This window comes from Erpetoichthys calabaricus, chromosome 3, assembly GCF_900747795.2.
Source record: "Erpetoichthys calabaricus chromosome 3, fErpCal1.3, whole genome shotgun sequence".
Taxonomy (NCBI): domain Eukaryota; kingdom Metazoa; phylum Chordata; class Cladistia; order Polypteriformes; family Polypteridae; genus Erpetoichthys; species Erpetoichthys calabaricus.
This window is the reverse complement of record NC_041396.2, coordinates 184,983,413-184,997,816: the sequence shown is the minus strand read 5'-3', so window position 1 is coordinate 184,997,816 and position 14,404 is coordinate 184,983,413. Positions and strand designations below refer to the sequence as shown.

The following is a 14,404-nucleotide window of genomic DNA, read 5'->3' as shown; positions in this document are numbered from 1 at the left end:
TTTCACAACTGATTATCAGTTCCACAGCAGAGCCCTTGTCGTGACGGTGTGTCCCCTTGTGGCTCATGCAAAGCCAGCTAAGTTGAAATCCTGAGTATGGACAGCAGGTATGTAAAGGCATGTGACGTGAACCAACAGTTAAAGTACACACAGATAGCATGTTAGCCTCCCAGCAAAAGACAAGCTGCCATTGGCTGCCTATGTTGGCAACAGTGTCTCACCATTTCACATATGGCTTGACCGCTGACACAAAAGTGTCTTTTTTGTTTTTTATTTTAAGTGGTTAACAGCTGCAGACAGAGCAGAGCTGAAAACTGAGATTTGGGCAGATGATTTGTGGACAGCAGATGGTGCACAAGCAGCATGTCTGCGTGTTGTCATAAGATTGCTATTCATAAATTAAAGACACCCTGTAGTATCACATATTTGTTTTCTAGAATTTAAATCACAGTAGTGTATACAGTCTCCTTGGGTTAATCTGCATCTAGCCCTGCATGTAGGCCCTCCAACCTGCAGGGAGAACTTGGGGGTTGTTGGCAGAATTGCCACTCCAGCCACCATACAAAAACTCACACTGTTCCACTCCATCTGAACTAGTGTGGTGCTGAGGTATCACCCATTGCATGGCTGCACTCGGGTCCTAATCTGGGATCCTGAGTTGGTTTGTCGTGTGGTGGATGCGGCAATGCGCTGTGTCAGCGTGTGCTCCTAACCTCTCTTGGGTTATGGCTGAGAGATATTTCAGACTTAAAAAAATTATGAATTTAGGGATGCTCAATAGTTACCATTGCTTACTGTCAATACAGTCTATTGGAGTCTGCATGCTCTATGTGAAAACAATGTTACCGGCTAAACTGGTTTCCTCCTCCATCCTAAAGACATGCGTCCGAGGATAATTAGGATTTTAATTTAATTTAGGCTGTTAGTGAGTGTGGATGCGAGTGTGCCTGCTGAATTACAATCCTTCAGTCCACCTTATCAGTACTGCTAGAGTAAGCTGTGGATTTTCTTCTTGTGTTTATAGTCTAATGCAGTTTCAGAAAATTGATGGATGTTCAAAACCATCGCATATGTGGGTCATCGGCTGAAATGAACAGCTTGTGTCTGTGTTAGCAAACAGCTGAGCCCACCTAATCAGTCTGAAGCTGAATATACAGCCATCTAAAATAGTACCAAACAACACATGCCTGTGACCTGCTGCCTAGAACAGCTCACCTTACACTGTTGAAAACTGTACAATTGTAAACAAGGAAGCCGTGGCTCTCCAATAAAGAATTTATTAACCGGCATGAAGTTGATTTCTAAACAGATTAAATGACTAGCCACCTCAGGATCTGCTGTGGCCCTCCAAAACAGAAGCTAGCCTATCCCAAGCCAAAAAATGTCCAACTCAGGATGATCCAGTGAAAGGGAAGCTGTCACCAACCTATTGCAGTGCACTTTCTTAAAAAGCTTTGCCTTACTGCTGTAGTTTTAAAGACTTTTTTTAAATAAAAAACAAATCATATAGCATCTTTCTGTTCTGAAGACTAGCCCAGGGTGCTTTACAACTACATGTCTACAGTAAAACACTATTGTGTTAATGTGTTGCTTGTTGGTTGGACTTACAAGTAAGAACTTCACCATACTCTTCACACGTAACAATATATCTATTACTGCTACATGGTGTGGTCTGTAGAGGCCGCTATCGCTCCCTTGAACCCTCAGATTTGACTCCAGACACCAGGTAAAAGTCCAAATATTCAACTTTATTATTAATAAACAGTGCACAAAGCACCTACACTCCACAATACTCATTAAATCCACCAATAAACAATCACTAATCAATCCTCCACTTCCAGACGCGTTGCCACCCTTCCACCCAGATCAGCACACTCGTCTGGGATTTCCCATAGTCCTTTATAGTCCATGACCCGGAAGTGTTTCGCCCTCTCTGTCCACGTGACTAGGAACACTTTCAGGTCAGATGAAAATCCTTATTCTTCACCCCGGAAGCACGTCATTCCTCCTGTCCATGTGACTTGGATGTACTTATAGGGCGTAGGGCAAATAATCGTCCGCCCTTGAGCTTTCCAACCCCTTTTCCAACTTGTCAGGAGACCCCTTTTTTATTTTAGTGATCAACTGTTTAATCTGGGGCTTGTTCACAGTTTGGGTCTCCCTATGAGTAAAAGAGAGCCCCTTTCCTGTCTGCACCCCTTTAGATTTAACAACGACCGGTGGCGGCGTCTTTAGATCCGCCCTGTTCCGTAAGACAGCACTGTTCAGCTGCTCCGGTACGATCGGATCTTCCCCCGCCCACTCGGTCATCATTTCAGACTCTTTTGTAGGGTTCACAGAGGATTGGCACCTGCTACTGAACAATCGCGGGCCCGGTTCACTCTGTGTCCATCTATTATATACGGTACGGGTCTCGCTTATCTGTACCGTCGCATTTTTAGTACGGGAGGCTCCCAACCAAACCGCCGCAGGTATTCTTTCACCTTCCTCAACGGCGCTTCGGCCACTGCTCCCAATTCTCCAACGATCCTCTCAATGTTTGTCAGGACCTGCAAGAAACTACTTACAGGCTCGATTAACTTCTCGAGTTCCTGCAAGTCCAAAATGTTATTTACTTCGGCCGGAGGCAAGCTTACTTCCTTGTTCGCCTTACCTACTGGCCGGGAGCCAATGAGCACGCCCGCTGCTGGCATGTGCTCTGACGGGTCTCGCAGAGGCTTCTGGGAATTGGAGTTCTTATTGCCTGAGGGCTGGGTTGCCTTCTTTGGCGAACTGCGGTCTGTCTTTATTAATTTGTCGACAGACCGATCAGCCATTTCCCGGCCCTACTTACTTTCTTGCGGGGTGAGCAGTGCTTCGCTCGCCTCCCCCTTCCCCTTCAGAAAGTCCAAGTCCGTCTTTTCACAGACGAAGGCGCCAACAGTGGGATGTGGACCTCCTCCTTCTCAGAATGCTTCAGGTTGGGTCACGTGTCCCTTGCCGGCAGCCGACATGCAGAAGTCTTTAGTCCCTCTCACCGGCTCGAACGAGAGTGTACCACCGTCAGTAGGAGCTTTTCCTGCATCCCGCAGAGCCTCCGGATGATGATTTCCGATGTATGTGAGTTATTTCAAAGATATTATCCACTAGTTCCCCGGCACATACCTTGTTGAATTCTTCCTCTGTAGGCTTCTCCCGATCCGTGTGGCCGCTCCTACGCTCATCCCGAACATCGGCCATGATGAGTAGAGCTTCTCCGCTGGCGCTGCCCCTCTGCTTACCCCTCTTCTTTCCCATAACGGACTTGGTAAACGTGGGTCTTTGGTGATTTTTTCTGCGTGTCCGGACACTGCCTTCTTGGGGGTTCTCTGACCACAGAAAATTTATGTACAGGTCCTCTGCAAAAGACGCTAGAGAATCCTGCCGGCTATGCCACTGTGGTCTATAGGGGGCACTCTCACTCCCTTGAACCCTTGTTCCAGATGCCAGATACCCGATAAAAGTCCAATTACTATTTATTTTATAATAATAATGTGCACCAAGCACCCTCCACTCCCCTATACTCATATACAATAAATCACTAATCAATACAATAATCACAATCCTACACTCCCAGACGCGTTGCCACCCTTCCACCCAGCTCAGCTCAGCTCACTCATCTGGGATTTCCCATAGTCCTTTATAGACCATGACCTGGAAGCGTTTCACCCTCTCTGTCCACGTGACTAGGAACACTTCCGGGTCAGATAAAAATCCTTTTTCTTCACCCCGGAAGCACATCATTCCTCCTGTCCATGTGACTTGTATGTACTTCCGGGGCGTAGGGCAAATAATCCTTGTTCCTCCCTGCAGCATCCTCTAGCGGCCCCCATGGTATCCAGCAGGGCTGGGGATAAAAACTGCATTGTCCAGGATTCCCTGCTGGCATTCAGGGCACCTCCATGCTGCAGGGAGGGTTCCACCTGGCGGCCTGGGGTATTGGCTGGGATGAACAGCCGGCCATATATCACAATGGATATACAGTAGGAGCAGAAGAAGGTGCAGTGAGTATGGGGAAAGGGTGAAACTGGCTCACCATTTGCTTTACAGCCTATAGGTCACACTTAACAATTTATTTGTATGCTGTATTTTTTTTTTAATTATGGGCACTCCCTTGGCAGTGGTTGTGCAGTTACCAGGCAAGACAATCAAGTAGTATATTCCAGTTACAAATTCTTCTGTTCTTTGACTTTGTTTAATGACTGCTTGATTTGGCTCTGATTGCATGACCTCTTTTGTATCCCAATTTTAATTTTTGATTCACTGCTTGAGTTTTGTTTATTTATTTCACATCTTCACAGTGTCAACTTTTCGATTGTTATTTTGGCTTTGGAAATTGTATTCGATTCCTTTTTTATTTAAAACTGCTGCCACCCAAAGTGGGCAGTACAGACGACTGGATGGACACCTTTACAGGCTCCAGGGCCTGTCTGTTAACTAAATATTCACTTTGTGATTTGACTAAAAAAAATTCTTGCTTCGACAATGGTGTGATAAAAGCATAGCACTAGAAAACTTCCAGATTTTCCTAGGAGGACTGAACGTAGAACATCAAAGAGGGAAACGATTGCTTGTGGATAATAGTGATGATAATAGCAACACTGTCACCATCTGGCTTTTTTGTAGTCTTTCTTGGATCACAACTTTGTGGTTTCACACTACCAGAGTCTCAAGTTAACACTTCACATATCACAAAATATGAGTGTGTTCTGCCATGGATTATCTTTGTCTACATTCCTACAACTCTTGTGAGGTATAAGTGAGTTAAAAAAATGAAAGAATGAATGGACAATCAAAAAGGAGAGAAGTATGAAAAAAGCTAAAAAGAAGAATTTGTAGCGGAATATAATGAAACTCACCAAGAGGTACAGGACAATTAGTACACAAATAGAATTATGGTTTTTGAGAAGAACATGTTTCCTAATGTACATCCATTGATACCTGTATTTCCGGGGACAAACTCTTTAGTAATTTGCTGAGCTGTGTCTTCCTGGTGGTGTTTTTACTTATTTTTTCTTATTTTTGCAAGTTTAAACTGATTGGGTGAAGGTCAGAAATTTACCTTTGGCACACTCTCAAAAAAACATGTTGGTGGGCTGTGTCATTGTGCGTCTGATTGATTAGATGTTAGTGAGAAGACCTTTATGCTTATATGTTTGTGAGGCGAGTCAGGAGACCTTTACGCTGATGTTGCCAGCCATTTTTGTTTTGGTTCATGTAAGGGTGCAGAAAGACAATGAAGATGAAAGAAGATGAAACAAGCTGCAGCTCCAGGCATGATGAGGGACTCTTGATACAGTCAGGCTCATTCAGTGGCACTGTACTGTGCCTCATAGATCCTGATGGAACATCCCTTGTCCATCCATTTACCTAATGTTAACTCTTTTAGGGCTAATTTTTTTTTTGTTTCTTTTCTCCCAGGGCTGAATATTTTTCCAAAAACTAACATTTTTTAAAAAAGAACACAAAGCAATTGTTTAACATATCAAATCAACAATATTTACTTTTGACAAATGTTACTGTCTTGCATGTTGTATGAGCCTGAATTCTCTATGTGTTGTTTTGATGCCTATTTTTCAATTGTCTGTTGCTGCATTTTCTCACATATATTGTTAGTGTGTACTGTAGAGAGACAAGTCACCCATTTGCCATCGTGCCATGCCACTGCCACCAAGTTTTCTGCCTGCATGAAAACCGTATTGTCACCTCTTTTCATCTTCTGAAACTTTATGAACTTTATGTATGGCATTATAGCCTGGCTCACCCCATGGGATTTGCTTCTGTTTATTACAGAAGTGAATAAAACTTTGCAGCAGCACGTACCTAAGCCACCCGGGGACAAAACACGTTTGGACCAATGCTCCCTGAAGTTATCTCACCAGTTCTGTCCCATCTCTATTTGTAATGCCACAGCGCGCTTCATCTCGTCTTTCGTTGTGGGTTTCCACTTTGAATAACGAGAATGCGATGCAAAGGCAGCCCGCGATTCAAAAAAAATCTCTGCCTACCTGTTTGTCTCGTCTGACAGTAGCTGAAAAGCAGCATCAGGAGAGAGCAGCCTGAAGTACAGTAGCTGGTGATCTGTCGTGTCCAAAAACAAGCCATGCCGTCTTGTAAACTCCGGTAGCCATATCGGCTCTCAACGGATCAATGTATGTGTATTTATCCCATGCGAACCTTGCCGTACATGCATCGGCTGCGCGAAGGCACTCAACTGGCAGCAGATCCGCTCGCGCGGCATCGGCTGGTGTCTGATCAGCTGATGCCTGCTTCTAACTCTCTTGCTCGATCTCCTGATCACTGCCAATAAAGTCCGATTCTGAAAAATCAAGAGTCCGACTCCGCGGTAATGCGCAAAACAACGTCTGCCAAGTGTTTTCTTTTCTGCACTTGCTTCGCTGCCTTTTCACATGTCGGTGCCATCTTGCCATTGTTTACATTTCGCAACTCACGCACACGCAATGTTTATTTGCCGAGTCAACGAGTCTAGCATTCCTCCAAGCACAGAGGGAATGCCTGTGACGTGACAGTGAGATTTGTCGCCATTAACAGCTGATTGTCACCCTTTATCCCTGGATGTCGACTTTTGTCGACATTCGCCTTCAACCCCTCCTGTCGACAAAAGTCGACATCCGCCCTAAAAGAGTTAATATTCCAATTTAGGCTCATAGAAAACAAGGCGCTGTCACAGCAACATAATGTACAAGGTTGAAAGCAGCCATGGAGGAGATACCAGTCACTCATACCACTCCAAAAATATACAATAAGCACTTAACCTAACCTGCACGTCCCCTCACTAGAATGCCAGAGAATTCCTGAAAGCTCTCACTAGCCTTTCCTTAAATGCCTCTTCTCCTGTGATATTTCGTGGGAATGAGAATTGTTTACTCCAGATGGAGGTGTGCTTACTCGATCAGCAGCTGTTCTCCTTTCCAGTTGTCCATTTCTGGGTTGCCTATTCTTTCAAGGCTGCAGTGGTGAGTGTTTTTAGTATCCATTCTGATTATCTCTGAACTGCCAAGTAGATTAGAGTACCTAGTCAAGCTCCCAGGGACAGACTTATCTTCAGGGCACAGCATGTACTGTAGGAAATCCTTGACGTGAGGGCAGAGGACTTAAGGGGAGGGAAGTGACACTTCCTTTAAATTGCGTGTTTTAACTCGGACATGAACAACAGTTATGTCAAGTGGCCCAGAGGGATTTGCTACAGAAGGGCAAACTCAGGATCCCTGCTGTTTAAATGTGAGGAGCAAGTAATGCTTATCTTTGGAAGAGTAATTATTAGTTCAGAATTGCAACACCAAACAGTCATTTATTTTATGACAAATAATGTCCTTTGCCCTTTTTTTTAGATTTAGTTTATCACAGCATGTTTCTCAGTCATTTTCCATTCACCCAGCCTTTGACCTACACTAAACAAAAATGAAAGGACTTGACAGCAGAAAGAGTTGCTGAGGTGGGCAGAAATGTCAAGCACACCTCAGCTAGAAGAGTTAACTTGAAGAAACATCTTCAGCAGTCATAGGCTAGAAAAAGAAAACAGTCTGCAGAAGATATCTACACGCTGACTCAACGGGCAGGAATTGATCCTGATGAATACATCGTTGAGCGCACTTCTAGTTGGTATGAAATTCTAGCTTTTAATTCCATGCCACTTACCAATTAGTTTTCTGAACAACTTGTACATGTTCAGATCAATATGCACAGCTATCAGCTCTGGGCCGGATTCCAGTTTTGATATGGCACACTCATTAGACAGTCTAACAGAGGGCTTAAAGTTAAGGATGACTTCCAGTCAACCACCTTGCTTATTTAACCATTAGAAAATCGTTTACGTGTCATGATAATAGAGGACACTCTTGTAGTGTCCCCAACACCGAAAATGAGCCAAAACCAAAGAATTACAATGATGTGTTTTTTTGTACTATACAAAAAATAAACCCAAGAGAGGAATAAAAAAGGGCTAAGAACACGTCACATTGAACACAAAGCAAAAACCTTTGTCCTCTCTAACAGGCCTGTATCCATTGATACCTGTTAGGTTAAGTGCTTATTGTATATTTTTGGAGTGGTATGAGTGACTGGTATCTCCTCCATGGCTGCTTTCAACCTTGTACATTATGTTGCTGTGTATCCTGTGAGGTGGCTCATCCACTTGCCCACTGAGGAAAGCACTAATCCAACACACTTACTTTCTTTCTTTCTTTTCACTTTTCATTTTTTTTCGGTCTGACGTTACACTTCCTCCCAGCTGTTAAGCATTTGCCTTAAGTCACCTTCTGACCCCACTTTCAATGGGGGTGATGCTGCTGAGACGTTTTTTTCCACTTTCAGAATCAGGAATGTTGATTTGTTAAGTCTGACTTGATTGTATGGAAGTTCCAATATAAATTTTAAGGAACAAGGTAACCTCATGTCCCTGATCTCCCTTCTTCCTCCTAACCTATTCCATATGGGCTCTCTATGCCAACACCTACAAGTTTAGAGGAATCATCCATGCCTTTACCTATCCCCTTGTGAAGGTCTGGCTTGGCTGCATCTGCCATAACATCCTTGAACTCGGGACCATCGATAATCATGTCTGAGGATGAGCTGGGCAATTAGGGCACTAAATAATAAGTTTAGAACAAGTTCTTCTCCCAGGCAGATTTTGCCAGGCTCACCTTCCATCTTGCATCTTTATGGCCCCTTTTCTCTCTGGCACCTTCTTGACAGCCGAGCACTATGTCACAAAGTCCATTTCCTTTTTCTTGCACCATTCCCCCTGTCTTAGGAACTATATTTGAGGTCCTTGGTTTCACAATTGCACCTAGTTTTATATTAATAAGTAAGAGCTTGTTCCCATTGAGTCAACAGCACATATTGCCTGGCTGTTCTTAAAATCAACACACTGTCCAAAGCATTTCACTAGGATATTGTGAGCTGTACTTGATTTGTTAAATCTACTAAAAAACAAACACCTTCAACTTCTTGCTTTAAGTCGAGATAAGGTAGTCATTTATGGTAAGGAAGATAGTTACACTTATTAATTATGGTGCTGGAGAGTAGCGATGATTTACATGTTGAGTAGCACATGCAAGTAAGAATTTCACTTCATCTGTACTTGTGACAATAATGACCCTATAAACTTAGGAGTGACACAAACTGAGCAAGAGATGTGGTTAGACAGTTAAAGAGAGCTGTGAATTTCTTGTGAAGGAGAAAGTCCGTTCAAAAATCTTAATATGCTTGTGGTAACTGCTTCTAATACTCCAGTTCTTGCTGTCTGTACATGTGCAGGCACAGTTGGTAGATTTCCTTCCTTACCCTGGGGCAGGTTTTGAAATGTGGCACCTTACATTCATTAAAGTAGCTTGTTCTTAGTAGGAATGACCCAATTTAAATGGTTATTTGGCACATTTGCTTTAATTAACTTTAAATGTACAGTATTTGATAAAAAAATTAAGTTGCACTGCACATTTGTGCTTTGATCATTCTATATTTGGTTGCAGTGTTGTAACATATTGAGCTTAAGTCCTTCCTGTTCTCTGGAGTTTTTTCTGCTTCACAACTCTTGGGTATAGTGTTACAAGTAAGCCCGCGATTTGCTAGCGAATCGGAAATCCAAGAATGGCAATCAGTTTCTGTTCCGTTCGATATTTGGATGGATGACATATCATGGAGGGTGGGTGCGTCTGGGGAAATGTCATTTAATTCAATAAGCATATCTGTACTAAAGCAGTTTCGTTTTGTGGAGACATGATTCTGTTGCCTTTGCTGACACCGACTGCTGGCAGTGAACAGGTTGTGTTGTTTGGGTGCCACCTACTGACTCTGGGAAGCCGCTGCATTCGACTCTGGGGCGTGCGCCACGGCGCAATATACGCCTTGGTGGGAAGCCGCTGCGTAATGAAATATCATGGAGGGTATATTTGGTGGTGTGGGCGGTCGAGTCCGGGCGGCTGTACAAAGTGGCGTGCACGCTTTACCTCAGGTGTAGTTCACAGGTCATAGGCATGGTAAAGTTTCCATTTAATTCAATAACCCTATTTGAACTAAAGCGGTTTATTTGTGTGGGCGCCTTCGTTCATTGTTTGTATCCATGACTGTACAGGTTGTGTTGTTTGGGCTCTCACAGGTTGTGTTGTCTGGGCGCCACCTACTGACTCTGGGAAGCCACCGCGTTTTGGGAAGCCGCTGCGTTTGACTCTGGACTCTGGGGTGGGCGCCAAGGCCACAGCGCGCATGCGCCTCGGTTTGTCCGCCGTGCATAAATTAACTGTGGTTTAGTAAGATAGATTCTTGACTTTTGGGTCATTTCTGTTGTGTCTGCCAGTTTATTCTAACAGTTCAAGCTATTTTAATTGTTGACTTCAATCCATTGTGCTTAAGAGTAATCAGCAGGAGTTCTTACTGCCTTGTGCCCAGTGCTATGAAGATCCTTTAGATTAAAAATGGGGGTTCGCAAAATGAATGAATAATCAATTGTCCTCTTGTTGAGAATCCAGTAAACCTCTTTGAGGTTCTTATAAGAGTGCATTCACCCAGCTATCTGTCCTTCCGTCCATGTTTGACCCAGATAATCCAGTTTTGGGTAGCAGGAAGAGGCAGCCTATTGTGGCTGTATTAAGTGCAAGGCAGGACTTGGCCTTGATCAGAGCATCTGCCTATTGAAGGGTACATACTCATCATACCAGGCCCATTTAAGGTCACAAGTTAACCAAACATGTTTTTGGGATGGATGTAAGAGCACAAATTGATAAAACAAAGAGAAAGCTGTAAACTGCATGCCGAAGTTAAGAAGACCAGTAAACTACAACCCGTTCTTCTGAAGCTACCTACTGTTCTGCTGTGGCTGCCTGTTACAAAAGATGCTTTATACAAAAAAAGATTCATGGCTTGGCGATTAGGTTACCAAATGTGAGTCTGTACGGTTTTACATCTTGAGACATGTCTGGGCAACCAGCCACAGGAATCACTGTTGAGCGCTAGGTGTAAACAACCTACGTCAGCATGCCGACTGTGAAAGGAAAAAAAAAAGAAAAGCAGATCAATGGCATACGTGTAGCAGAATTTGCTGAGACCACATGGTTAATAATTAGGCGTCTTCCTCTGCATTCACTTCAGGCTTTACTTTTTAATAGTCGCTGCCTTTTCACGATGTGTTGCAGTAACGTGGTTATAGAATTGCGCTCATTTTTCATTAGTGAGTTCTTCAATGAATGTTAATAAAACTATTAATGGAATTTTAACTTTGTTTGAATCATTGACTTAGTTTACTATTCAGCTGACTACACGCACTTTGTATCTGATCTCATTATATTGCTTTTAGAAGGCCTGTTTTGAATGCCACTACATAAAATACTATAGGGACTGCCAGTTAGGTTTTCTGAACAAAGCTACTGGACTAGCTGACAAAAGTCTCATATGAAAGTTTCATTATGAAACCAGGAGGTGTAGGCATCAGAGGTAACCTACAAACCTGGATCTCAAATTAATTAACAAGCAGGAGACAAAAAAGTACAGAAAAGAAGGGAATTCTCCATGTAGGGTGAGGTCATCAATGGAGTGCCTCAGAGGTCTGTTCTTGAGCTTCTAGTTTTTCCAATTTATATTAATCACATAAATTCTGGTGTAGCTAGTAATAAAGTATGAAATTTGCTGATGATACTAAAAGTGTAAGATAGCAGTTAATGAGGAAGCAGTGAGAACAATTAAAAAGTACAGTATTTGGACAATCTTCAGAAGTGGGCAAACACTTGGAAACACAGTGTAGGGTTGTAGAAGAGTGCAAACACAGGCAATGTTAATTCAGAATCCAAGATGGGAGACACTTACAGGAAGTAACCTCTGAAAGGGATTTAAGGGTTTATGATGATGCAACTATTGCATTGTCTAAGCAATGTGCAGAAGTCAATAAAAAGGCAAATAAAATGTTAGTTTATATCGTAAAAAGGCAGAATGGTGGCCCTGAGGCTAAGGATCTACTCTGGTATCTGGAAGGTTACTCGTTCAAATCCCGTTACTGACAGAAGTGATCCTACAGCATTGGGCTCTTGAGTAAAGTCTGGCACGTGAAAATTGCTTCGGGGTGTTTTACAATGGCCGATCCTGTTGCTCTGACCTCCAATTTCCCCTTGGGGATTAATACAGTGTGCCAAAAAAAAAAAAAAAAACATTGTTAAATATAAATTGAGAGATGTTAAAGTCAGACCGTATAATACACTAGTCAGACCACATCTGTAGTTCTAGTCACCATGTTACAGAAAAATGACCCAGCAGCACTTAAAGCTGTGCAGAGGAAGGCAACCAGTTTCACCCCATGGCTGAAGGACATGTCCTACTGTGACAGGCTCAGAGAATTAAACCTTTTAGTCCGAAGCACAGGAGGTTAAGTGGGGGTATATTCCAGGTCTCTGCTTCTCTCTGATGCATTGTTAAAGAGAATCCAGCAAAAATCTTTGGACTAAATGGTGAATCACACACTCGATGAGGACACCAGTAGAAATTAAATATTGGCAGAGATCAGTTAAGAAAAGTATCTGATTCCAGGAAAGCTGGCCTTTCGTTCATCTCTTACACAATAAAGTGTTGAAAAGATGTTTTAGGTGTGAAGTGTCTTAGGAAGTGGCAGCGTGGAAATACTGTAATTCATGAGGTTTCTGCTTTATTCTTACCTACGTTCCAGCAGGAGGCGCCTACCCTGTAGTTTCAATGTGGATCCCAAGGCCCCAGCACAGTGGCAGGGACGCTGTGCTGTAAACATGGTACCATCCTTCAGATGAGACGTAAAACTGAGCTCCTGACTCTCTGTGGTCATTGAAGTTCCCTGGGCATCCTTCGTAAAGAGCAGGATGTTTCCCGATGTCCTGGCTAAATTGCCCACCACAGCCTGGTCATTCTGGCCGCCTGTCTCTGATTGGCTATTTCTCTCACTACTTCACCACGTGCCAGCTAATATGTGTTGAGTGCACTGGCGCACATTTCCTGCCATTGCATCATCCAGGTGGATTCTGCACATTAGCGGCTCCCCACTCGCTGTGTAAAGCACTCTGGGTAGTGACAAAAGCATTATGTAAATGTAATGAAGTATTATTATTATTATTATTACTTACACATTATTATTTGACCCTGAGTCAGTCTCTCAGCGGGCCAGATTTGAAGTGTAGAATCATGGAACCAGTTGTAGTATACGTTTGTCTTGTATGGTGCTTTAATTAAGCACACATTTAAATGTGTTAAGAAAGTCACTGTTTTGACCAATTTGTTTGTTTTTTTTTTTGTCTCTTTACAGCTTTGGTGGGCTCCCTGTCAATGGGGGTGATTTTCTTATGTTCCCCTATTGTCAGCGTCTTCACAGATCTTTATGGGTGCAGAAAGACTGCCATCGCTGGAGCTACAGTTGCCTTTATTGGTCTTTTTTGCTGCTCTTTTGTAACGTATGTATGCAAGAAAAGTTCTTTTAACAGTTTTTTAAATTAAGGCTTAAAGTGTTTTTTTCCATTTAAGTAATAGATTATTTTGACCCCAGGGGGTTTTAGTCATATAAACAAAATCCCCTGATATGCAATGTAATTAAAAAGTTAATAGCACTCTGGAATTTTGAGATCATACCACTTCAGTTTATAACACAAATGTTGTGTTAATATAAAAAATGTGTTAATTATGGCATGAAGAGTGTGATAAAGTAACACGTGTAAAGCCAGATATATTGTGCAATGTTTATACTATCGTACGCATTATTATACTGTACATTACTGTTTGGATTATATCTTTACAGGGATTACCTGTTTTCACTATAATAATTTTTATTCAATATAGATAACAAAACCTTTTCTTCTATGATCACTGATAGCAACAAGTCACTTGCCCACTGCTGAATGGACTAAAATTGTTTTATTAAACGCAATCAAAAATAGATTATTTAATTTACAATGCAGAAATGTGGAGTGATCATTTCAGATTTAGATTTCCACATTATGCGTGCTGACAAAATCCTGTTAAGGTTCTTATTAGTTAAATGTAATATTTTCTTGTTGCTATTTTGTTATTGTACTTCATGACCCCAGAAACCTGAAATGAAAATATGTAAGATTACAAAATATTAAAAAAACATTTCAATGACAACAACATGGTGATGAAACATGAAATACCTGGCTGCTCCATTTCTGCCTTTTTTTTTCCAACAGGTGGCAATTTCTGTCTGATAGTGTAAATAGAGACAGCTCACCTTCACTTTCGTAATCTCACTCCTGATTACCCCTTTCTTACTTCTGTAGTCAGAGACCACCCTCAGTTACCTGTGCTCACCAAGGAAAACTGCCTGATGGCGGCTCTATTGTTCATTTTGCTACTGTCCCTGGGTACGTGATTTAAGGGGCTAGCAATCACCATGCACGGTCACTAC

General features: G+C 42.5%; 1 protein-coding gene across 1 annotated transcript in view; it reads left to right on the top strand.

Annotated features, from left to right (window-relative positions):
* Window positions 1–14,404, top strand: part of slc16a10 (solute carrier family 16 member 10) — a 185,372-nt gene that overhangs the window by 133,114 nt on the left and 37,854 nt on the right. The window contains exon 2 of the mRNA XM_028797595.2: window positions 13,292–13,436. Coding sequence (XP_028653428.1) covers window positions 13,292–13,436 — 145 coding nt within the window. The remainder of the gene's footprint in view (window positions 1–13,291; window positions 13,437–14,404) is intronic.